Source organism: Chelonoidis abingdonii, chromosome 2 (assembly GCF_003597395.2).
Source record: "Chelonoidis abingdonii isolate Lonesome George chromosome 2, CheloAbing_2.0, whole genome shotgun sequence".
NCBI lineage: Eukaryota > Metazoa > Chordata > Testudines > Testudinidae > Chelonoidis > Chelonoidis abingdonii.
Genome location: NC_133770.1, coordinates 68,651,147 through 68,677,942, shown reverse-complemented (window position 1 = coordinate 68,677,942; position 26,796 = coordinate 68,651,147). Strand labels below are relative to the sequence as shown.

At 44.4% G+C, this 26,796-nt stretch overlaps 1 protein-coding gene across 1 annotated transcript in view; it reads right to left on the bottom strand.

The window, feature by feature from the left end:
* The window catches only part of CHN2 (chimerin 2), a 210,837-nt gene that overhangs the window by 9,673 nt on the left and 174,368 nt on the right, over positions 1–26,796 (bottom strand). The window contains exons 9-11 of the mRNA XM_032774881.2: positions 24,690–24,863; positions 22,678–22,755; positions 5,476–5,613 (exon numbers count right to left, since the gene is read on the bottom strand). Coding sequence (XP_032630772.1) covers positions 5,476–5,613; positions 22,678–22,755; positions 24,690–24,863 — 390 coding nt within the window. The remainder of the gene's footprint in view (positions 1–5,475; positions 5,614–22,677; positions 22,756–24,689; positions 24,864–26,796) is intronic.

Genomic DNA, 26,796 nt, shown 5'->3' with positions numbered 1-26,796 from the left:
AACGGGGGGTAAGCTATACTAATTCACATCCAAGCCCTGCACAGGCTGCATGAGTTCCTTGCAATGGGAATTTATGTTAAATATATCCTTTGAGGCAGCGGTCAAATATATTGGACTGTACTAAAAATTTGCTAATGAAACTAAAATCAAACAACATCACAAAATCATGTATTGTATTCTAGATAATGGTGATGTGGGAATTGTGATAGTAATGTAACATATTATTTGGCAATGTCCAACTATCTAGTCAGGACTTATAAAAGAAGAATATGGCATTATATGTTTCAAGTCAAGTCAAAGTTATATTTGCTACATAATTTTTCAACAAAACTTAGGAGCACAAACAGATTGAATCTCAGAAGGCTAAAAATCTTTGTCATGCTTTTTAAAAGATTAGTAAATTGATGCTGGAAAGTTGATCTGAGCATGTTATTTATAAGATTAATGACAAGCTTGAAGAATTTCATGTGATGAGGAAAGAAAGAGAGAGGAGTGTAAGTGAGAGGCCTGTGATGATATTAAGACTGTGTGGCAAGGAGGAAGGGAAAGGGGAATAGTTAAGAACATTATGCTTATTGCTTATCCATGCTTCAAAAAGGCATCCTTTAAAAAGTGGAAATTAAATCCTACTGAGGAAAATAGAAAGGAGCATAAACTCTGGCAAGTGAAGTGTAAAAAATATAATTAGAAAGGTCAAAAAAGAATTTAAAGAATAGCCAACGACTCAAAAAGTAATAGCAAAAAAAGTACATCAGAAGCAGGAAGCCTGCTAAACAACCAATGGAGCCACTGGATGATCGAGATGCTAAAGGAGCACTCAAGGATGAGAAGGCCATTGCGGAGAAACTAAATGAATTATTTGCATCGGTCTTCATGGCTGAGGATGTGATGGAGATTCCCAAATCAGATCCAATCTTTTTAGATGACAAATTTGAGGCACTGTCCTAGATTGAAGTGTCATTAGAGGAGGTTTTGGAACAAATTGATAAACTAAACAGTAATAAGAACACTAGGACCAGATGGTATTCACCCAGGCATAGGTGCCAACTTTCTAATGTACCAGGGGGTGCTGCCCCAGCCCTGCTCCAGGCCCCACCCCACTCTATCCTTTCCCCCAAGGTTGCACCCCAAGCCTGCCTCTTCCCGCCCTGTTCTGCCCCCTCCCCTGAGCGGGCTGCACCCTCGCTTCTCTCTACCCCCGCCCCCAGTGCCTCCTGCATGCTGCTGGAGCAGCTTGGTCCATGGCAGGTGGGAGGGTGATTGGGGGGGGCTGCCAAGCAAGCTGGAGGTGCTGAGAGGAGGGGAAGTTTCTGATATGGGGGCTGTCAATGGGTGTTGAGCACCCACCATTTTTTTCTTCCCCGTGGGTGCTCCAGCGCCCATGCACCCAAGAGTTCTGAAGGAACTCAAATGTGAAATTGCAGATCTACTAACAGTGGTATGCAACCTATCATTTAAATTAGCTTTTTGTACCAAGAACTGAGGACAGTTAATGTGGCACCCAATTTTAAAAAGACTCCAGAGGTGACCCCAGCAATTACTGGCCAGTAAGTCTAAACTTCAGTACTGGGCAAACTGGTTGAACTATAGTAAATAACACTGAAGTATCAGACAGATAGATGAACATGATTTGTTGGGGAGATTCAATCGTGATTTTTTTAAAGGGAAAATCATGCCTCACCCATCTCTTAGAATCTCTTGAGGGGTCAACAAGCATATGGATAAGGATGATCCAGTGCGGTATAAGTTACTTGATTTTCAGAAAGACCTTTGACAAGGTCCCTCAACAAAGGCTTTTAAGCAAAGTAAGCTGTCATGGGATAAGAGGGAAGGTCCTTTCATGGATCAGTAACTGGTTAAAAGATAGGAAAGCAATGGGTAGCGAATAAATGGTCAGTTTTTCAGAATGGAAAGAGGTAAATAGCGGTGTCCCCCAAGGGTCTGTACTGGGACCAGTTACTGTTAACATTATCATAATGATCTGGAAAAAAGGGGTAAACATGAGGTGGGTCAAATTGCGGATATACAAAACTACTCAAGATAGTAAGTCCAAAGCAGGCTGCCGACGAGTTGTACAAGTGATCTCCCTAAACTGGGTGTCTGGCAACAAATCTTGATAAATGCAAAACGCTAATGCACTTTGGAAACATAACCCCCAATGTACATACCTAAATGATGGGTTCTAATTAGCTATTGCACATTGAAGAAATCTGGTGTCATTATGCAATTCTCAGAAATAATCCACTCAGGTGTTTTTTTTGTTCAGCGCAGTCAAAAAGCTAACAGATGTTGCGAATCATTAGGAAAGGATTAAGATTGGACGATAGTATCATATTGCCTATTATTAAATCCATGGTATGCCCACACTCTGAATGCGGTATTCAAATGTTGGTTGCTCCTTTTTAAAAAAAGAAATATTGGAATTGAAAAAGATTCAGAAAAGGGCAACAAAATGATTATGGGTATGGAATGGCTGCCCATATGAGGAGAGATTATAAAACAGGGGATTTTTCAGCTTGGAAAGGCTGACTCAAGGGCGGATATGATAGAGGTCTTTAAAATCATAACCGTTTTGGCAGAAGCTAAATACAATAACTAAATAGGGGTCACCAATGAACATTAATAGGCAGGCAGTGTTTAAAACAAACAAAGGAAGTATTTCCTTCATAGCAAACCACAGTCAAACCTGTGGAACTCTTTGCCAGAAAGATGTTGTGAAGGTCCGAAGCTTATCAGGGTTAAAGAGAAACTAGATAAATTCACTGGAGGATAGCGTCCATTCACATGGCTATTACCAGGATCGGCAGGGAGGGGCCCTAGCCTCTGTTTTCCAGAAGCTGGGAATGGGCAACAGGAGATGGGATCACTTGCACTGCTCTACAGCCAAAATGCTTCTGAAATAAATGTAGCAAACTTTTACTTATTCTGGATCACTGAGAACGAAATGATTGCTTAAATTGTTGATTGGCTCTATCTAGCTGTTGGTCGACTACAGCCAGTGCGAATCTCTGGCAGGTGATTGTTAGGCGTTTCCATGTTCCATGACCGTCAAAAGGTCTTGTCCATCATTCTTTCTTCATGGAAGGTGATCTTGTAGCCTGCCAACAACATCGATGGTGTGATGGGCAGCCCTCAAATCGTTAACGATCCAGATGAGTGGAGACTGTTCATTTGATTCATCGAAGGACGAATCTTAAGCTGTTTTGCTGCCGTAATGGCAAATGTATTGCCATTCAATTCCAAGTTGGTCATGCAGTCATATGCAGGAAACCGTATGACAACAGAAAACAACTTTTGAGTAGTGCATAAACTATGACCAACAATCCAGTGCAGCTCTTGTGCGATTTGACCAGTGTTTGCTCTCTTGCTTGGTCTAGCAGACTCGATACACAAAGTTACTGCTGTTTGTCTGCGAATGGATAGTTCGATAAGACATTCGATAGCCCACCATCAAGAAAGATTGGCCACTCCGACAGCCACTGGAGCCTGGAGCGAAAAAGTTTTTCAGCACCACCACTTGTGAATTCAAGGAGATTTTGTGACACCCTTACACATCAAGCTGGGTGATGAAGAATTGTCAAGGCAATTGACAAACCAAGCAGCTTTCAATGTACCTCCGCTAAAATCCAAGGTTAAGTGAAGCTAAGATAAAGGAAGGTGTCTTGTTGGTCCTCAATCGTGAACTTCTTCGAGATGATGCATTTGACCATGCACTGCGGCACGAAAAAGACAGCATGGAAAGCCTCCAGTTAGTGGCCAAAATTTCTCGGAACAACAAGCAGACAACTACAGGTTGTTGTTGTAAACCTCCTCAAGACATACAAAAGCCTTGGTGCAACAGTCACTAAAGATACATTTTTGCACTCTCTCTAGATTTTTTCCACCAAACTGCCGGAGCACGAGAGACGAGCACGGCGAGTGATTTCACCAGGACATGCAACAATAAAGAAACGCCTATCGGGCAAATGGAGCCCCATCAATGCTTGCAGACATGCTGGACAGTGACAAGAGATGCTCCATTTAATGATACAAGAGACAAGCCAAGAAGCGCCGAGTAGACACTGAATAGACTAAAACTATGTATATAATAGTTTTAGCCTTTTTTGTTTCATAATAAATTTTATTTATATAACCCTTTTTTGCTTATTTTTAAGTGTTCCATAAACAGGACAGGTGAAAAATATTATCATGTAAAGCAACCATAAACACATATGAAAAGACCTAGGTTTACAATTTATGATTAAAACTCTACAATCTACACAATATACATAGACATAAATGTAATACTTAAATATCTTAGAAACAGTAGCCAATCAGTTGTTTTAATTGTCATATTTGAATTCAGCACATCAAAATACATAATAAATACCACATTTTATCTCTGAAGCAGACGACTTCTCAAAAATTGTAGACCAGTGTAATCACCTGTTCTGTTCATTCCCTCTGAAGCACCTGGCACTGGCCACTGTCAGAAGACAGGACACTGGGCTAGATGGACCTTTGGTCTGACCCAGTATGGCCGTTCTTATGTTCTTTGCTCTAAAGTACAGTTTTAAAATCAATGGGACTCAGTTATTTAAAAAATGCATGATTTCTTAACTGAAATCTTAAATGGATTTATTCTGGAATCTTTTCAGAGTTGTGCACTAACCTAGTTCCAGTGCAATTCCATTTCAGCAAGTTTTTATAATGGAATGTCATCATGTATAACACAGTACCATTAACAAAGAAACTTGGGGGAAAATCCTGCTTTTTCCTCTGCCAGATTTGCTTTGGAGCCAGTGCTGTTCTGCTGCACAAGGGGAGCAGAGAACATGAGAATTAATACAGGGGATGTGCATTCACTGCTTCCCATAAAGCTCAGCTTCATAGGGGCTCACTGCATGCTCCCTCACAATGGCAACGGGGGCCTGGGGTATGAAAAACAGGACCTGGTGGAGTCATTCACTATTCTAGTCTTGGGTGTGTAAAGGAACAAGCATTATAGCAACTACTCTGCCCTGTGAATAGAATAGCAGCTGAGGAACAGCTCCGTTACTACTCTGTAGCTCACAGAATAGAGAAAAGATGCTTCCTTTCCTGTCCCTAGGGATCTCCTAATGCCTTAAAGCAGGTTTAATCCCTAAAGGTTTAATCCCTTTAAAGCAGAACTGTATTTTTAAGACAACTGCATAAACAGCTCCCATTACAGTAAACAGATTGGCTCAGATCCTCAGTTGATGTAAGCTGTAGCTCCCCTGACTCCAGAGAAGCTACCCTGATTTACACAGCCATACGTAGCTGCAGGGGAACAGCTCTATATCAACACTGATATAAACATTCCATTTAAAAGAGGAAAATGATGAAAGAGCAATGAACAAAGCAATGTATTTGCTTCCACTTTGTTGGAAAGTCTTGAATTTTTTTTTTTATAAAAAAACATTTTTTAGGAGAAAATGTAATTAAACATTATATGAATTGTTATGCAATTCTTACTTGCTGCCTCTATAAACTTGGAGTAGGTCTCATAGGTGATTACAGGAATCGGCAAGTCTCTGAAATATAGCTTCAGTGCTCCAGCAATAATGTTTATATCTGGATATAAACTTGCAGAGATATCAGCCTTGTCACCATCTAGAAGAGAAACAAGAAAATTGTTAAAATAGCACAATTTTACCTCAGCAAGGCTTTGTCTCCTTAATACTGATTAAGGTTTATTCCTTCCATCCTTACAAGAAATAATCTGCAGACAGCGTTTCAAACAAACATATAATCACCGATTCTCCACTTTTTGCAAGGCTTGATTGTTCATAGGTTCAATATAAACAGGTAAATAAAACACCAAAATCTACAGCATACCATCACAAGTAGGATTTCTAATGCTGAGTGCAAAAATTCAGGATGAATAATGCAACTGCTGAATTCTGCCTGTTTGTTAAATGTTGACAATAACATTCTAATAGCTAGCTTTTATATAGCACTTTTTACACACAGATCTCAAAGCCATTTACAAAAGAGATAAAATGGTTACTCACCTTTTAGTAACAGTTGTTCTTCGAGATGTGTTGTTCATGTCCATTCAAAGTAGGTGTGTGCATGCCGCGTGCATGCCAGCCAGAAGATTTCCCCTAGCAGCGTCCATAGGGTCGGCCCTGGCACCCCCTGGAGTAGCGCCACTATGGCGCCCTCTAAAGGGGCCTGCCGACCCTCCACCCCCTCAGTTCCTTCTTGCCAGCACTCCGACAGAGGTGCAGGAGAGTGGGTATTGGAATGGACATGAACAACACATCTCGAAGAACAACAGTTACTAAAAGGTGGGTAACCATTTTTTCTTCTTCCGAGTGGTTATTCATGTCCATTCAAAGTAGGTGACTCACAAGCCTAACCTTAGGTGGCAGGGTTGAAGATCACTGCTGACCGGAGTACTGCATGGCCGAAGGCTGCATCATCCCTAGCCTGGTGCGTGATGGCTTAGTGTGACGAGAACATGTGGATGGAGGACCACGTGGCCACTCTACAAATCTCCTGAGTCGGGATCTGAGCCAGGAGCGCCGCAGAGGAGGAGTGAGCCCGTGATCGGACGGACAGGGGTCTTAGCTATGCAGTAGCCATTCTCGGATGGCAGGTTCGATCCACAAAGAGATTCACTGAGAGGAGACCGGGAGCCCCTTCATCCTTTCTATCACTGCGATGAAGAGCTGAGTTGAGCATCTGAACGGCTTAGTACGCTCAATGTAAAAAGCCAAGGCCCTGCGGACATCCAGGGAATGTAACCTCCGCTCCTCATTGGAAGAGTGTGGTTCGGGATAAAACACCGGGAGAAAAATATCTTGACCCATGTGGAACTATGAGATGCCCTTGGGTAGGAAAGCCAGGTGAGGTCTAAGTTGGACCTTGTCTTTATAGAAGACAGTATACGGGGGCTCGGAGTTTAACGCCCTGAGCTCCGACACCCTCCTGGCCGAGGTGATCGCTACCAGGAAGGAGGTCTTATACGAGAAGTACAATAGGGAGCACGAAGCCAGAGGCTCAAAGGGAGATCCTGAGAGGGCGGAGAGGACCAGATTCAGGTCCCAAGCAGGGGCCGGCTGACGAACATGTGGAAATAGCCTGTCCATACCTTTGAGAAAACACCCGACCAGCGGGTTCGCAAACACCGAGGTACCCCCTTCTCCCGGATGGAAAGCCGAGATGGCCGCCAAGTGAACTCGAATCGAGGAGACGGAGAGGCCCAGTTGTCTGAGGTGGAGCAAATAGTCTAGGACAATGGGGATTGGGACCTCCAGCGGATTGTGACCTTGCTGATCTGACCATATGCAGAAGCGCTTCCATTTGGCCAGGTAGGTGGCCCTAGTTGACGGTCTCCTACTACGGAGCAGCACTTGTCTGACCTGCTGGGAGCACTGCATCTCTACCGGGTTCAGCCATGGAGCATCCATGCTGTGAGGTGAAGGGACTCCAGGTTCGGGTAGCGGAGGGAGCCCCGGTCCTGCGTGATCAGGTCTGGGAGAAGGGGCAGCGTCAGGGGCGCCTGAACGGACATGTGCAGAAGTGACGTGTACCAATGTTAGCTCCGGCATGGCTGCGCCATCAGGATTACCCGTACGTGGTCCCTGCAAATCTTCAAAATCACCCTGTGTATCAGGGGGATCGGAGGAAAGGCGCAGAGCAGATCGACCCCCCCAAGACTCTAGGAAGGCGTCCAACAGAGACCCCTGACTGCGGCCCAGGAGGGAGCAGAACTGTCGGCACTTTCTGTTTTCCCTCTAGGCGAACAGGTCTAACTGGGGAAAGCCCCAGAGCTGGAAAATTGAGCGTACCACGTCCCATCGGAGGGACCACTCGTGACCCCGGAACAAGCGGCTGAGAGTTTCCGCCAAACTGTTCTGCTCCCCCGGAAGGTAGAACGCCATCAGGTGGGTCACATTGTGGATGCAGAAATCCCACAGCGCAAGGGCTTCCCTGTACAGGGGAGAGGAGCATGCACCCCCATTTGTTGATATAAAAAACTGCCGACGTGTTGTTCGAGAGGACTGAAACACATCTGCCAGCCAGGTGGGACCGGAAGGTCAAACAAGCCAGGCGAACTGCTCTGAGCTCCCTGACATTGATATGCAACTCGAGGTCCTCCGGTGACCACAAGCCTTGCGTCCTGAGGTGTCCCAGGTGCGCTCCCCAACCCCGATCCAAGGCATCCGTTACCAGGGAGAGGGAGGGTTGAGGGGCAGCGAAGGGACACCCATGCACACTTTCTGTGGGTCGAGCCACGACCGCAGCGAGCTTAGCACCAAGTGGGGAATGGACACCACCAAGTCCAAGGGGTCCCTGGCCGGGCAATATACTGTCGCTAACCAGGACTGTAGCGGGTGAAGCCGGAGTCTGGCATGGTTTACCACATAGGTGTACGCCGCCATGTGACCCAACAGCCGGAGGCAGACTCGCGTCATGGTAATCGGGGTGCGGTGCAGTCTGAGGATGAACTCGGAAATTGCATGGAATCTGGATTCCGGCAGGTATGTTCTGGTGTGGGTGGAGTCCAGAACTGCTCCTTTGAACTCTATTTGTTGTGTCGGAGACAGGGTGGACTTGGCTTCGTTCAAGAGGAGGCTGAGACTGAGAAAGGTCCGCCTGATGAACAGCACCTGGGTCTCCACCCGCTCCTTGGAGCGGCCCTTTATGAGCCAGTCGTCCAGGTAGGGGAATACCTGGATGCTCTGCCTGCGCAGGAAGGCCGCCATGACTGCCATGTACTTTGTGAAGACCCTTGGAGCTGCTGGCAGGCTGAATGGGAGCACTGTGAACTGAAGATGGGCATCGGCCACAACGAACCTGAGGTACCAACGGTGTCGGGGAATTATGGCAATGTGGAAATAAGCGTCCTTTAAGTCGAGGGTGGCATACCAATCTCCTGGATCCAGGGAGGGAATAATCGAGGACAGGGAGACCATGCGGAACTTGAGTTTTCGGTACAAACTTGTTCAGCCACTGCAAGTCTAGGATGGGTCTCAGGCCCCCTTTCGCCTTCGGTATTAGGAAATACTGGGAGTAGAAGCCTTTGCCCCTGAGCTCCCGAGGGACTTCCTCCACCGCCCCTGCCTCCATGAGGGACTTCACTTCTTGACTTAGAAGTTGCTCGTGAGATGGGTCCCTGAAGAGGGACGGGGAGGGGGACTGGTGGGGCGGGAGGGAGGAGAACTGGATAGAATATCCCCTCTCTACTGTGCGGAGCACCCAGCTGTCCGACATGATTCGGGACCAGGCACGGTAGAAGGGGGACAAATGTGACCCAAAGGTAGGGGTAGAAGGATCCAGAGTCTCGATAGGTAGGTTGCCCTCGACCATACCATCAAATAGGAGGTCTAGGCCCCGATGGTGGTCTGGATTGACCGGACGCTTGGCTGGAGGGGAGGCGTTGGTGACGCCTCCTGCCATTTCTGCCCCGCCTGCGCCCCAGCTCCTGGCGAGTCTGAGGCTGGAAGGAGCGTGGGGCCATCTGCGGCCTAAACTGCCTGCGCTGGATCGCAGGGGTATGCAAGCCCAGCGAGCGAAGCGTGGCCCGCGAGTCCTTTAGGCTATGCAGATGCTTGTCCGTCTTTTCAGAAAACAACATCTGCTCCTCGAAGGGGAGGTCTTGAATGGTCTGCTGGACCTCATAGGGCAGACCCGAGACCTGGAGCCAGGTTCCCCGCTGCATGACCAGGCCAGTGGCCAGGGTGCGCGAGGCTGAGTCCACCGCATCTAGGGCAGCCTGGAGAGAGGCTCGGGAGATCAGCTTCCCCTTCTCCACTAGGGCCGAAAACTCTGACCTTGAGTCCTGGGGAAGGAGCTCCGTAAACTTCGACATGGCTGAACACATGTTATGACCATGTCGGCTTACAATTGCCTGTTGGCTGGCAATGCGGAGTTGTAGGCCTGCTGTGGAGTACCCTTTTTTGCCAAAGAGGTTGAATCTTTTAGTGTCCCTGCTCTTTGGTGTTGACCCCTGAAACCCCTGATGCTCCCGTTAGTTGGCTGCATCCACCACCAGGGAGTCCGGGGTGGGGTGGGGTGGGGTGTACAAGCGTTCGTGCCCTTTAGAGGGGCGAAATAGCACTGCTCTGTTCTCTTGGCAGTAGGGGCCAGTGAGGGTGGCGTTTGCCATAAGATGTGGGACGTATCCGCTATGGTCTTTATCAGCGGGAGAGCCACCCTGGATGGCCGTGAGGGAGCCAGGATGTCTACTACAGGGTCCGCGTCCACCTTGATTTCCTCAGCTTGGATTGCGAGGCTCTGAGCTGCTTGCCGGAACAGTTGTTGGAGGATTCAGGTGTCCTCCAAGGCCGGTGCCGCAGCAGTGTCCGGGGAGGAAGACGAGGAAATTACATGGATCGGCCCTTCCTCCGGTGCATGCAGTCCTTTGGGGTCCTGTGGCACACGGTACTGTGGTTGTGGGGCCGGTTTCGATTCTAAATGCGGCACTGTGACCGGTACTGGGGTTGCCAGTGAGCAGCTTGGCGTATCAGGCAGTGCCTGCTGAGCTTGAACTGTAGCCGCTGCCGGTGCCGCTGCCCGGCTAGGGGGTGCTGAACTTGGATATGGCACACCCCTGCCCGGCGACGGTGCCGGTGGAGGAGGCAGCTGTGCCGGAGCCACCACCACGAGGAGACCGAGGCCGACCTTGAACGAGGACCAAACGCCTGGCCTACCGACTGGTGGTAGGCCCAGGGGGTCCAAAACGGCCACTGAGAGGGTAGATGCCATTGCTGCTGCCTCTGTGGGTAACGCTGGTGGCTTGCCCCCGAAACTGATCTCCTGCTCCGCGACTGGCAGGAGCAGTAGGAGTCTGCCTCTGAATCTGAAGTCTCTGAGTAGGAGGACCTCGGGGGAGCAGCGCCTGGTGCTGTTGGAGAGCGGTGCTGAGGTGGCAGGGAGCCTCTTATCTGGTCCGGTGCCGCCTTAGCGGTGCGGTGCGGGGAGGGAGGGCGACAGCATGGCCAGCTTGCCCCTCGATTGTACTGGGGGACGGGCTGCGGTAGACAACTCCCTACGGTGCGGGGAGGCCGGCGCCAGAAGTCTCATCAAGTCGGAGGCCGCGTCGAAAGCCTCCGGTGTTGAAGGGAAGCGCAAGTCTCCGCTGAGGTCCAGGGATTTAGGCCAGTCCGGACTTGACCGCCCCCTCTGTGGTGCGGGAGTCGACGGAGCAGCTGAGGGCTGTAGCCCAGCATGTCCGCTTGCACCCGCAGATGGCGTCGGCCTCGAGTCCAGGTGGGGTGACCACTCCCTCATCGGCTTTCTCTTCTTAGCGGGCACGGGCGACGGTGAGCGGTGCCACACTGAGGCCGACTTCCTATGACCTGACTCCGTCTGGTGCTGGTTTTAGACAACTTGGGCTGGGCCCTAAGTCTTGATGCCGGTGCCAGGGCGCTCCACACTGAGGAAGACGTGCTGGGCACCGCCTGGGCTGGTTCCGGGTCCGAGGGTGGCCGCAGGGCAAACTCCATCAGGAGGACTAAGTCTTTGAGCTCTGTCTTTGAGAGTTCTCGGGTGGAAGCCTTTGCAGATAGAGCACAGGTCCTTTTGGTGGCTCTCTCTGAGGCACCTCAAACAAGCAGAATGTGGGTCGCTCTTGGGCATGAATTTCCCACAGTCCTTGCAGAGTTTAAACCCGGGCATGCCCCAGCGGGCAACAAAACTTGGGGGGGGGGGACTCCCCCAACTACCAAGAACTAAATACAATGATCTAAGTAAACTAACTATAACATAACTATATATACAGACTATACACAAGGATAGGACACTGCTAACTTGCTATGCGCAAGAGAAGTTCCAGCTAGCCATCATCGGCGGTAAGAAGGAACTGAGGGGGTGAAGGATCGGCGGGCCCCTTTATAGGGCGCCGTAGTGGCGCCACTCCAGGGGCGCCAGGGCCGACCCTATGGATGCTGCTAGGCGAAAATCTTCCGGCTGGCGTGCACACATCTACTTTGAATGGACATGAACAATCACTCGAAGAAGAAAATTGTATTTTACAATTGGGAAAATCGAGGCACACAGCGGTGAAGTGACTTGCTCAAGGTTACCAAGCAGTCAAATAACAGTTTGGAAAAGAACTCTGCTCTTTTGAATCATAATCACATGATCTATTTGCTGGGGCACAATGATAAACAGATCACAGACTCTGCTTGTTGCTTTGAAATTTTCTGTTGTCGTCTAAATTTTGTTTTCCTATCCAAACAGCAGGTGAACTGTTTCTGGTAAATTATCTCAATTTAAATAGTCCCACCATGGCATTTAGCTACGTAAGTCGTGGTATTGTTTCTGTTAAATGATGTTAAATAACTTATGTAACCAAAATTACATGAATTTTGAATTTCATATATTGCTGCAGAATGATTCAGATCTCCGTTTCAATCAGTTGATGCTAGTAAAGCTTTATCACTGGAATGCCTGCTGAAAAGGAAAATGAACGAATTGCAAACATAGCTGAATCAAAGTTAGTTTTCAAGTTCAAATGACTATTTGGAGACATCTTTCCATTAGGCACTGACTTGCCCTTTTCCAAAAGTCAGTATTTGTTATGTCTGTAAAGACCTCTTTTCCTTCCACCTCACTGAAGAGTTGGAGAAAAGGACTAGTTTTTGTGCTTCAGAAACACCCCTTCCTTTTCTCAGGAACTGGCCACACCCGTGTCAGATTATATGGACACCTCTGGGGGGGGGCGGGGTGTGTAGCTTCCTCTCTCCACCCTTAGTTTTAGTACCACAATGTCCACATTTTTCTTCACTTTGAGAACTGCTCAGGACTCATGGCATTCTGTCTCTGCCCTGCACCTGAAAGTGACATGCTTGCTCTCCTCTTTGCCTTTTTCAACCAGCCCCAGTGAAAGGTGAATATACCATACCCAGTATGCCCATCCACAAGAGAGAGGAAAGATAGTCCAGTGGTTAGGGGCAGCCTGGGACTTGGAAGATCCAGGTTTAATTCCCTGCTCCACCCAGACTCACTGTATGACCTTGGACAAGACACTTATTTTCTTCTTGTTTCAGTACCCCAGAACCGCAGTACTTCCCTGCCTCATAGGGGTGTTGTGAGGATAAATACACGAAACGTAGTGAGGAGCTTGGATACTAGGGTAATGGGGGCCATATAAGTACCTAAAATAGATAATGTGTGTGTGTACTGCTCCTCAGGTGCTGGTGACAATCTTTCTTAAGAGGAAATGTACTGTAAACATGCTTCTGTTTATTTTTTCACTGCAGGAGAAAACAGCTTGTGTTGATACTAGATGTTCTGTACAAACCTATGGCATTAATCTTGAAGGAATCTGTTCTTCTATCTAATGAATGCACATAACTCTCATTAGCACTAACAGGAGCTACATGTACTCATCAAGAGGAGATTATGTGCTTAGTGTTTATTTTAAAAAAACGTTTTTTTATATAGCTGAGTAGTCTGAACACATACATCAGTATTTAATTTAACACAGCATCCATACCCCTAACAGAATGTTTACTCTGCCCCAATCTCTTGTTTATCCACACATACTTGGCATAGTAGCATTAGTATTATAAAACATTGTTTGGACAGCTCTATTTAATTGCTGTACGCTGAATGCTAAAAATGCTACACTGAAAACAGATGCTTTCAAGAGGTCAGCAGCTGCATCAAACAGATATGGCAAATCTGAATGTTGCATCCATTACTTGTCTTTATTTAACAGCAAGGTTACTAGTATACTAAATGGAAGTGCTATTTAGTCAATGTTTTTACAGTGTAGTAGGCAAGCATCCTTAAACTGGCACTTTAGCTGCATCAAATGCCACACAAACATACATTTTATTTATATCTTTGCTTGAAGATCACTGTAACAAAAGCATGTTAGCCCATGAATCACAAGATGAGTTGTTTCAAAAGACCGTGGCACTTCAGAAATAAACGTGTCTATAAAAAATGCAACTCAAGAAAATTTTTGAAAAGTATAAGGGAATAAAAATACATTTCTGCTGTATGAAAAGTCACAAATTTAAAATCTTCTCCAATGGATACCTATTGATGGTCCGTCCGTTCCCCCGCCCCCACTCCCCGCATTAAAGGAACTCTGGCAAGCTACACTTATTGTCTATTTTCCTAGGATGGCTGGATTTGTATTTAAAATTTTTAGCAACGTTCAAAGCCATTGAGGAAGAAGTGTTAACTCACAGCAAGTGGAGTCAAGGACAAAATGTAAAACAGCAGAGCATCAGTGCTATTAACTTAAAGGAACCGAATTCATTTTACAATGATACCTTTTTCTTTCTGTATTACCAAAATTGTCCACAGCTCTGCAATAAGATAAATTGCCATATAGCAGCTGTTATTATGTCAATACCAAAAGTGTTTGTGTACTAATCTGTAAAAATTTAATTCATTTAGCACACAATAGTATAGCATAACTTAAGTTCTTCTGTGCTTTTTTCCCATCCAACAACTTTTCTTTCCCTTGTTCCTTGCTCTTCCCAAACCACCTGTTATGTCTAAATTTGGACTCTTCAAGTCAAGGACCATGTCTTTTCTTTGTTGTATAAAGGGCACAGCACATTTTAGACGGACTATAAATAATAATTTACAGGGAAAGAGATCAGAACTGGTATTACCTTCCACAAATCTAAACTATGCACATTCAGTGTTGAATTACACTTACACTAAAACTACATTTTCCTTCAAAAGTCCTTGCCTGATGGTCTTATTGTGCTAGATCAAGTGTCATTGTGAGATTTGCCTAAGTTAAAGACTTTAGGATTTGATCCTTTGAAAAAACTGTCAAACTCCAAATCCAATAAAACAAAGACACTTGCACACAGTTTACACGAATGTCAATAAAAGTCAGGATGCTTTTGAACAGTCCGAGTAACATTTAACAGCATAATACTACGACAAATGTGTGTTGTGCCAGCCAATCAAAGAAACAACAACAAAGAAAAGGTCAAAAATGCATTTACTACAATGGTGTCTCTGTGGACAAATTGTCCAATGAGTATTTTCTATGCCATCAGAATGCAGCAGGTCCACAGCACTACAGAGAACGACTGTTGCTCTACAGCATCCACATTCATTAGATTAAATAAATCCTTATTATTCCTCTTATTCTAGTTAAAAAGCGCTGAAACAGACCATTGTCACAACCTCAATAAGCCCAATTCTCATTTCCACTAAGGCCCATTTACACCATTTGGCTGTATAAAAGAACTTACTGTATGTAAGAACTAGGCATATCTCCTGTTTAATATCCCAGCTTCATCAGCATTTACCAACCTGAGATAATATATCCAGAGATAACATTCTCTGCCAGTGACTTGAACTTCTAAGTTTCAGTTTCCTTTCTGATTTATGTTGTAATGCTTTTGCAGGAACAAAACACTGTCCCTTTAAGAATCCTGTGGCACTGGGGGTAAAATTCTGCCTTCATTGTACCCCTGCAAGTCCAGTTTAAGTCAATAGGAACTCTGCTATTCTATGACAGAGTTTGACATACAGTGTTAATCAATATTTTCTGTAACATTCTATCACATTTCATTTCCTATAGCCTGACGAAGATGATGTGTGTCTTAAAAGTTTTAGTAAAATCATTTCCTCTTAGATCGTTGTTAGTATTGTGTTCAGGATAATCAAATGAACTGATTCCATGTGTGTAAACTAACCGTGTTTTTTAAGAGAAATATTTACAGAGATGCTGCAACTGCAACTAACATTCTAGCCATGTGCACACAGACTGACTTCCTGGTGCCTCCTCCAAATACTTCCCTTCTGCAATTTGTGCTTCTCCCTACAAGTTCCATACAGGCTGCTACAGTCGTGATGTGGAGAGACAGCTCACACACAGCAACAAGATTTGTATGTGTGGGAACAGTGGCAGCAGAAAAGATGCCAGCATCCAACACAGAAACAATAAGCCATCCTCTTAATGTTTGTAAGTTATACTTTGAGCATGATCACTTTTGTGGTTAGTTTTCCTTAGCTAGTGTAGCCGTTACAGGAATTTTCTTCCAAACCAGAAAACTTCAGATACAAAGTATTTCTAAGATAATGTGATCTACACCATTTAAAATGTTTGTTTTTTTAAAGAAAAAAACAGTATAAAATGCAAAAATAATATTTGAAGAAACAAAGCAGGAGGGAAATACCATAGATGGGAGAGGATTAGGATGATATATCATACACAAAGAAAGAAAGGAAATATCCTCTCTCAAATATGGTAAGATGCTAGGTATACAAGGAAAGCTGCATTTTGTGTGTGTATGTACGGGCATCTACACTTGAGACTGAACACAGATACACGTGTATTTTTGTGCCATAACCCCCCTATTGTCCATATCTGAAACCCTGAGGCACATTCCTGATGGACAGTCTAGTGCATGAAAGCTAGCACGCATGAGGGGTGTGGGTATGTAAGCACCTCCGGTGTGGGATGACCCTGTACTTGTTCTACAGTGTAGCGTAGACGGGGCAAGGGACGTATACCAGGACATGAGTAGCAATAGTACTCCAGGGTCATTCCCACAGTGCACTTATCATTTTGCTGCATGACCCTTAATGGAAAGTATAAAGGTCCCTGAAAACCACTTGCCAGCAGTAGTAGCAACCTATCCTGACTCCCACAGAACAGTTTTCTGCTAAAATGGATTGATCAGTACAGGTGGTCATGATTTGACAGCAACTGCCTGATCTCTGGAGCACACCTGGGTGCTCATCGCATGCTCAGAGCAGATTGTCCTTCACGCCTTCACCAGATGGCAGGGACACTCACCTGTACCAGGAGATTTCACAAAGGATGGAGATGGCTGGCATTCACTGGATTCCATCTCAGTGCCAGGTGCACATGAAGCACACCAGGCTCTTGTACTGGAGGGTGAAGGACTCCAGCAATTGCTCCAGGAGTGGACCTAGAACATACCCATGCCACTATGAGCTGGACTGGGAGCGCTCCAGGATTGCAAGAACAGAGCCTGAAGGGACTCATGAGCCCCTCCTCAATCCTGCTGGCCTCATCGTCAGATGAGACTGATGATGGGCAGGTGAGGAGGTAGCGGAGATCTCAGAGGAATTCCCAGAGGAAGCCCCAAGAGACACAGAGGAAGAGGAGCATGTGATTCTGCACCTCTACCAGGCAGTTCTGTTTGAAGAAGCCCCTCCACCAAGAAGCCTGAGGAACCCAGAATCTGACATTGGTACGTTTTACAATGGACCCCCACCCTTTCTGATAATATCCCCTCTTGCTCTGGTGACACATGCCTCAGCCCAACCTCCCCTATCCCAACATGGTCCCCGAGCAGCAGTTTTAAACCAATGATTTTATCGAAATCCCGTGAACCACTATAAAGCATTTAGCAGACGCCATAACAGGTTATTAACAAGCAGTCCCTGTGCCCTTGTGTCTGAGCATTTCTTGGCCACCACTGGCAGCAATAGTCCCTGTGCTGCTCAAAACGGGGGAAAAGAAGGAGGAAGCTGAATGCTAAAAGGCCCCAAGTGGGGAAAGAACAATTTCATGACATGTATGGTTGTACCATGACCCAACATCATTCATCTCCTACCCCATATCCCATCTTTCCTTCCTCTTATGAATGGGAGCCAAATGGAAGGGGGATGGGGGTGCTTAGTTCCTTGTGTGCAGGCCTTGTGTACTTCTGGGAAGATAAAGGGAACTGTTCGGTTGTCTGAGGAACTTCAGAGCAGTCCATTCTCCCTGTGACTACTTCAAATGCTTTGTACCATTCCCAATCCCTGGTGTCTAGCCTCCCCCCATGCTGAGCTGCTTTGCAGAAGCCAGGAGAAGCAAGGGTGCGTGAAGCATCCACTCCAGTGGTTAGTTCCTTAGCAGCAGAGAGGTGATTGACTTGTGGTGTTAATCCAAAAGTTTAGGGAAGAAAGTACACTTCTGGAATCACTCTCTGTTTCTCTGTCCCTTTCAATGCTGTTCACTAGACACAGGGGCTGGACTTTCTTGCGACGCAGGGGGGATTAAGGGGTGGGTGGCTGTTTTCTGTGGTTCTCTGTTCCTCTTCCATGGCAATTCATCTGCTAGCATAGAATACAGTCCACTTTCTCTTGAATTGACACCCAGTCCTGTAAGCATAATTCAGTAAATTTTTGGTGTAGCAGAAATTCAAGATGGTTCTTCATGTTTAATAGCAGGGCAAATGTGCTTGGTCCAACATTGTAGCTAAACCCCACCACTCAGTAATATTTAGATGGGTCATCATTATCAGAAACATCTCTCTAGCATAGGTGGCCAGGTGTCCTCCACAGGACTGGAAAGCCACTACTTTTTTCCATTCCAGTCTTTTAAAAATTGCTATTTTCTCCAAGTGATGGCCAGCCTTTAAAGAACAGAAAAGTGACTTGGTAACGTTACCCTTGAAGGAACCAAACGCTACCTCAAGTGGTCCATCCATGCACTGTAAACATTATAACACTTTTAACAGCAGTACTGCAGGCATCTTACCGTTTTTTAAATCTCAGCTCCTTCCTAATGGGCTGCAAAAGTAGTCTGAAGAAAGGAGGATGTAACAGCTGCATTTCCGGGATTCTAAAATGTATCAGTGTTGTGGGTTCCATAGAACAATTGCATGATGTGGGGGCATGTAGTTACTTTCCAAGGAAAAATGCAATATAATGTTACCCTTGTCTTTGACTTGGCAGGACATTCCGATGCCAACAAAGAAGCCATTCCAGTGGAAAGGCAGGAGTGGCACCATAGAGATCGCAGAGAAAGACACAGAAAGATTTGTTCATTGGCATAGATGGAAGTCAGGAGCAGTTCAAGTTTCTTAGAGCAAGGAAGGATTGGGCTCTTAGGCACAGTTAAGGCTTTCCTGAAAATGGAGAGTTGCACAGGCAATGGGAGTACATGCAGAGGGAACAGGATCATGCACTCAGAAAACCCATAGTCCAATCGCTGGCGGCATGCTTCTGTAGCACCTGCTCCTCTGCATGAACAAACAGCAGCCCCTCCTTCTCCTAGTCCTCCTCTAGCGGCCTGCCAGGCTGCTGCTGAGTCAGTGAATCCCACCACCACCTCTGACAGGAAGAAACATGCTTGATGCCTGGCACAACATCCTTCGCATGCATCTGAAACCCCTTGGGAGGGGAATCCTCCAGAGCATTCAGGAGGGGAATGATGAGCCTGATCCAGTTCCGGTAGACCAACTTGTGTACAGTCCCCAAATCCCACACTGAAGATATCCCCATTTTCCCCCTCCACCCCCACCCTCCAATATCTTGAAGCCATTCCTCCCTTGTCAGGGAGAGGGGAAGGGCGAGGAGACATATTCAAAGACATTAATGTTTGACCACCTTTGAGGGAATCTGACCTGTTGTTGTGTATTTGATCTTGTTAGAACTGTTTTAGCTCTGTGTTTGATGTATGTTTGTCCATAAAAGTTACTGTTCACATCACTCGTGTGTGCACCTGGCTTTCTGAGTATGATTAACAAGTTTTCCACACATTAGGGAGGAGTCAGCAGGATTCACAGCACTTGACTGGGATTTCTACAAGTGTGGGGTCAAAGCAATGCAATTAATTCTGTCCCTCCTACACCCCTGGCCCCCACCAGCCAAGAATTTCCTAATGTTGAACAAAGAAACAAAACACCCAGGGTTCATTACAGTGAAGTAAACTGTGAAACAACCGTCGCTGTCCAAAAGCGCCAGAATAAAAAACAGAAGAGGAGTCACCTGCGATGTCTTTATGGCTTTGTTAACAACTTAATTGATAATACAGACAAAAGAAACAAAAATAAATTAACAGTGAAAATATAGGACATTGAGCAGTGCATTTAAGACCCCTCCCCACACCAAATAGTCACCACTAGAAATCATGGGAGTACTCATGCATAACAGTTGATAGGAAAACATTTTTTGTGCAAGGAATGTGTAAATTCCTTCCCTAAATATTGCAGAACTTTTTAAAAATAACATTAACAATGCTTAAGTGCATCCCATACGGCAACCCCAAACACAGCACTTAACATATAACAAACACATTGCTCAATGATGCCTTTAAATTGCATTAAAGCTCGCCTCACAGAACCACGGCCTAAGGTATTAACCTTGAGGGCTGTTCCTCAGTTGTCTGCTTTTAGTTAGTATAGTAACATCAGCTGCAGGGGATTGAAACCCACTGAGGTATCTCACAATGTAAGTATATGGCAATGGTCTGTTGAACTTTTCCAGCTGCACAAGAGAGCCACATTAACATCCCTTGGCAGAGTCTTCTGGCTCCTCAGCGTTCCATGATGTATGAGCACATAGCATCGCTAATTCCCCTGGCTCACTGGGAACCAGGAGCTATGCACATAGGGGAAGGATCTGGCTGCCTCTACAGGCTTTGAACAACAGATCTGTCCTGTGCCCACTTGCTGCGGAAGTATTCCCCCTTAGCCTCACATACATTGTGCAAGGCATAGCATGCCACAATAATCCGAAATGTGCTGGCCACAAAGATAGCCGGACAGGTCTGCAGGCATCACCAAGGGGCTTTCAGGCACCCAAAGGTGCATGCCACCACCACCACCATTCTGCAGCTACTTCCTTTTTCTGGGGTTGGTGATGTCAGGTTGGCGTTCCAAGAGCCACAGTTAGGAGTCAGTTTGTGGGGTCCCCAGAATAAAAGTCAGCACAGAAATACCATATAGAATCACATAGTTTCAGAGGAATAAAATCCTTTCTTCCCCTCTGTGATACAGCCCTGACCGTCTACGCACATTGGTGTCATGGATCTTTCCTATGTGCCCAGCGTTCGCATTCATGAACTGACCCTTGTAGTCCACTAAGCTTTGGAGAACCAGTGAATAGTGACCTTTGTGGTTCATGTAGTCACTGGCCCCTTTGGGTGGGCAAAGTACTGGGATATGTGTTCCATTGATGCCCCTGCACAGTTTGGCAACCTTACTCTCTGAAAGCCCCTCTACCATTTCAGGGATTTTGGCTCTGGCAACCACTCCTGGGTAGATCACAGTGTTGATACCTTGGCAAACCTGTACAACCACTGCCTCAACAGCTGACTTCCCAACCCTGAATTGGTCTGCAACTGACCTGTTGCTGTCAGGTGTTACCAGCTTCCAAAGAGTGATACCCATCCACTTTTGCACTGTGGTATGGGTTTCCAAAATCAAGTGATTTGACATTGGAGAGTTGGTGCAAGCTTCCTGTGTAATTCAATGAAGGTCTGCCTCCTCATTCTGAAGTGCTGCAGCCACTAATAATCAGCCCAGCTTTCCAAAACAATGTGATCCCGCCACACCATGATGGTTCTCCAGGACCAGAAGTGGTGGCCCTCCCATAGGCATATCATTGCACTCTCAGCACTCAACCCACCTGTTTCTTGGGATCCTACTGGATTTCATCCTCCCCCCCCCCCCCCCCCGACTCAGTAAGGTGTCTTTGCTGACTCAAATTTATGTGGGTCGATTCTGTCCAGTATCCAGTAGTGCACCGCAGGAACATTTGTCCAGTGAGGAAGAGCAGAACCACATCATCATACTTGTGCTCCATGTCTCCAACACAGTTTGGTAGAAGCGAGAGGGAGCTGCCATTGCCAAATGTTTGAAGGCGGAGTACAGTAACAGCAACACGTAGCAAGGCGGTTCCCAGAGTGTCTCCTGTGATGCACAGGACTCTGGGTTACTGCCCCTGAAACGACAGCACTACCGTGGCGGACAAAAAAGAGGCAGTGTGAACACAGGTATATACCCTGTGCACAGCGTGTACCCGTTCCCCATTCAGCATATGTGAACACTCAGCACAGGTATGGGGTACATGTGTAATTCAGTACATAGACGAGTACCTAGGGAAGCATGCAAACGTTGTATGCGGTGTCATTGTAGGTCCCGGGATATTAGAGGCACAAAGTGGGTGAGGTAAAATCTTTCATTAGACCAACTTCTATTGGTGAGAGAGACAAGCTTTCAAGCTTACATAGAGCTGAAGACCTGAAGAAGAGCTCTGTGTAAGCTCAAAAGCTTGTCTCTCCCACTGATACAAGTTGGTCCAAAAAAAGATATTACTTCACCCATCTTGTCTCCCTATGACACACGCATACCGACAGACACAGTGCTGTTAGCTAAGTGGTAGGGCCTATGTGGTTTGCAGAATCCTGTGGGTTTTTAAGTAAGCATTCTTTATATAAAATTAGCTAAAGATTTTGCAGTTTTTTGGACCCTGGTTGTGAATTCCCATATATGATGTAAATCCGCTTACTTATTAAGACAACTGCACTTTGACCATTTTAGCACTGAGTATAACATTCAGCACAATGACAACTGCAGTCTACCTTCCTGGACAAAGATCATTACTGTTTATTGCTATTTATTATTGTAGCATCCACGATGTGCTAGATGCCTTCCAGACATTCAGGAATGTTCCTGTCTGAAGTGGTAACCTAGAGGTGAAAGGCTCTAGCCCACTATCATCTGAACCTTTCACCTCCCTAGCTACATTTATTTGTTTTGTGTTTATCTACTTTATTCCAACTATGAAATATGATTTTATTCATGTGAAAAGTGCTACAGAAATTGGTAAAAAAATAATAACATCAGAAAAAAGATAGGTAACATTTTGGGCTTCTGTTTATAGACCAGTTTCCTCACCATGGTATTTGAGCACCCAGATATCAGTAAGAACAGTGTCTCTTTAAACCAAAAGGTCAGCTGAAAACCCATCTAATATTAAAACACACCATACCTCGATCAAAGGCCATTTTGACATCTTCAATGTGTTCAGTGAACCCCGAGACTCTGTAAAGGCCCTCTGACTTTAAACCTGCAAGGTAAACATCTGATTTAGCTTTATTTCTATCAACATATATATATCAACAAATATTCAATCTTGTCAAATCTAGTCACAGTTATTTTATGTTATGTTAATAATTCCATATATGAAATGTGACGAGCAGTAATTTTAATAATTTTAAACTTCTGAATATTTTAAAGAAGAATTAAGGTAATTTTTAAAGACTACAAGTTGGTTACATTTTCTGGTTTTATTAGTTTGGTAGGGAATACACAATATCAGCTACAAAATACTGCAATTTGCCTATACTGGCAGCTCATGCCAGTATATCACTTCTTATTTGGTCTCCTTTTTTTCGGTCTGTAATTACTATAGCTTTAAATTTTGCCTTCCCTATGTCAGTGTTCTTAATGACCTACAGCAATGCCAACAATTAACGTTACCTTCCTATGACCCTTTTTGCTCTCTGATTTTGCTGTCAATCTTAACTGGTATGTGCAGCATGCACTGTTCTTTCACACACCACATCCCTCCCACTGTTCTTTGCCTGACTGGAGATCTGTTTGCTGCTAGCCTCCACAAATCTTCTTGCACTCTTTCCATCCCTACAGTAAAGAAGGGTGGTCCAAGACAGCAGATACAACTAGTCAAAGTGGCTTCCATGGCTGTTATTTATTTTAACTCACTGGTTCTTTATTGTGACGATGCCCATATGATCACTCAACAAACAGACATTAGCCTTTCTTAGCTACTGAGCCTATATTATGACCAAAACCAGTATCCCAACAGAAGGGATTTTGAAAGTTCTTACAGCTGTTAAGGTACTGATAATGAAAGAGGACAACCAATTTAGTGTTAATTGACATTTGTAAAAGAGACAATATTTCTATATCAAATGCAATATAGCTTTCTAATGTGTCCTTTGCTATCATTATAGATACTTATGTTTCAGTAAAACTGTCCTCTCTCAAACCCATCCTCTCTCTCCACTTGTTCTTGCAGTGAGGATATAATCCTAGCTGAGATTTGCAGAGCAGTACAGAGGATTTAGCTGCAGATCTTCTGTTAATTTTAATGGAAGATGTGTGGCTAAATCCCCTACACTGCTTTGAAATACCCATGTCTGGCAGCAGTGTGTTGCCATGCAGATTACTATCATGTCAAAAATTCAGCATTATGGGATCTCATGCAGAACATGACTAACAGGGGAAACATGGCTTATCAGGTGGCACAACTCACATGCAAGCCACCAATAACATATATATATGATCATTAGCTTGTAATCATTTTACACTTGGTGTTATTGTAATTTGTAAATGTGGAATGCATGTCAGTGCAGTAAAAGACAAATCACAAGCTGGCTTTTTGGCTGTGACATGTTGCTTGGCTATGTCATTCATCAGTCAGAAACAGAATGTAATGTGAATTTCACTAGAATGTTGCACTCCTCTTTCACGTTTTGTATAAGCCATTTCCCTTCTTTTGTATTCTCTCGCACATGATCTGAAATAGTTTAAAATTAAAACTATTCATAACTTGCACGGAATTAAACTCTGATTGCTTTGAAATGAAAATATTGTCCATACATCTGTCAAAGGTAAATGAACCAAGTAAAAGACATATAAACGAGTTTAAAGTTTGCCCTTTTAAAAAGTATGACATTAATAGTTTGCATTCTATAAGAGATAGCTAAAATATTTTTTTAAAAAGCAATTTAAATAATTTGCATTCGGAAATGACAGAACTGGACTTTACTAGCCAGTGCAAAAGAGTAGAATTTTTACTAAAAAAACTACTCCTGTTCACTCTTCCATTTACTTGGGCTTATTTTTTCTCCAAACTTAACATGTAATTCAAAGTTTATTTAATTTTTGTGTGTATCTGCTACTCCTTGATCACAATTAATGTAATATTACAGACCTAGTGACATTCCACTCTAGTCAAACAAAGAAAATCATGCAAACCTCTTGCTTCTATTTCTCGAATGCATATATCCACAACCATGGGTCTCTGTGTGTTGTGGGCCTTCACTAGTGTAGTGAGGTCACAGCAGTAGACTCTCTTGATCCTCTTGAGGTCTGGTTGACAGTCATTGGGCACATATTTGGAACACTGTTTGTGTACGTTCAATCCACAGTCTGTGAATAAAGTTTTGCCAGAATTAATGCATCCATTGATAGGTTTTGCTAAGTAATGGTTTCATGAGCCTATACAAACAAACAGGAAAACCCTCAGCCCTCAGACAAACCCAGAACAAACACAAAAACTCTTCACATTGCTCTCTAGTGACTCCTGTGGCTGACTCACTCAATAACATTGATAGGACTTGGTGACATACAACTCCCAGAAGAGAGGGTCACTGCAATGCTGAGATTCTGAAGAGGGAAGAGGTTGGAGGATGCCTGAAAAAAGTTAGTGAGAAGAGCTCAGAAGATGACTATCTTGCATCAGCTCCAAAGCGTGTTAGGAAAAAACCAGGGTCAGGAACAAGGACTGCACTCCAATGTACTTTTCACAGAAGTTTGCTTTCTACAGTAAAGCATTTCCAGTTCTGCTTCTGACTGATGGTGTATGTAGAGGAGCAAAGCAAAAATGTGCTTGTTATTAACCAAGTCCTCCTTATGCTATAATCATTCAGGGCTCCTTAACATTCCTGAAATTATCACTGGTAAGGCAAATATACCTTTTGCATATTGATTACTGGCTGAACTACTAAAATTTTAAACAACTCTCTGAACTACTTGAAAAACATCTCAATATTACGTTCCATAAAATGTCAATCAAACAAAATCAAATTGCCACTAAAAAAAAAAATCAAACCTTCTATAAGTTTAATGGAATCAGTTTAGTTGATTTGGTCTCTTCAGACAGAAACTACTGCATAATGGATTATTGTTCAGTGAAATTTAAGTAAATCTGGCCAGCTGCATTTAGGATACTCCCTTTATTGTTTTCAACTTTCTTGCAAAACATTTCATGTGAGGTTAAAAAAAAAACTTGTTTGTCTACTTAGAGTTAAATGTTGGTAATTTAATGTGGGAAAGTGTTAAGCTTCATACTAAATAAATAAGCCTTTTCGTAGGTTAGATATTTTAAATTAGGGGGAAAAATCCAACAAGATTCATTAGATCCACATGGTCAATTTTTACCCATTTACACTGAGGATTAAATAGCCTGATCAGTAAATGGTTATTAATTTTCCTTTTTTTATTTCATTTTTATACTCTTTGTCTTGCCTCTGACTCATCCGAAGGTAGAGAAGATGAAGTAGTAAAGTACAATAAGTGGGCCATGCATGTATTGATACTTTAAATTTATAAATCAATTTTTATCTTAAAGGACTCTCAAATTGCTATACAAATTTTATGTGGCATCACTTTACCCACCCCTCAGATTCAGTCTGATGTGGGGTTGCAAGTGGCTGCTGTTAATTGGTGCACTGTAACATCCATAAGGTTAGGACAGGAAGTGAGAGGGAGCGCTATCTTCAACTGAAAGTGGAAGGAGAATTTTGGTTAGCAGAATGTAGTTACCAAAATTTGCATGTGATGCATCAAAAAAAATTTCCATTCCTGCATCAAACAAAATCATGGAGTAATGGTTCCTGATTTATTGCAGAAATGTAGCAAACAAATGAAAAAAAGGTTAAAGAAAAGGAAAAAACAGGAAATTAATTATTTTGTAAATGAGGGTAACATTTTTTTCTTTTCCACAAGGTAGGATATTTTGAGGTTTGTAGTAACATATGGTATTTTTATTGGTCAAAGGTGATCATCTTTTCCCAGAGGAGGACATTTTTCAAGAGTGAGTGGCAAAAAGGTGAATTATGAAGTCTAGCTGAGGCTGGCTTTGTGCCGTCTTCAGATCTTGTTTCTTAAGATGTACAAACATATAAAACAAAGCCTGACACTGCCATAAGGAAGATGATTTACAAGATGCTGATGAAAAACCTAAACCAAAATACTGGGGCATACACATTGCCAACGTACTGTTATAAAGATGTCCATGGAGAAATGCCTCTACTTCTAAGCCAACTAAGCAGGAAAAATAAACAGGACAATATTTTTATGT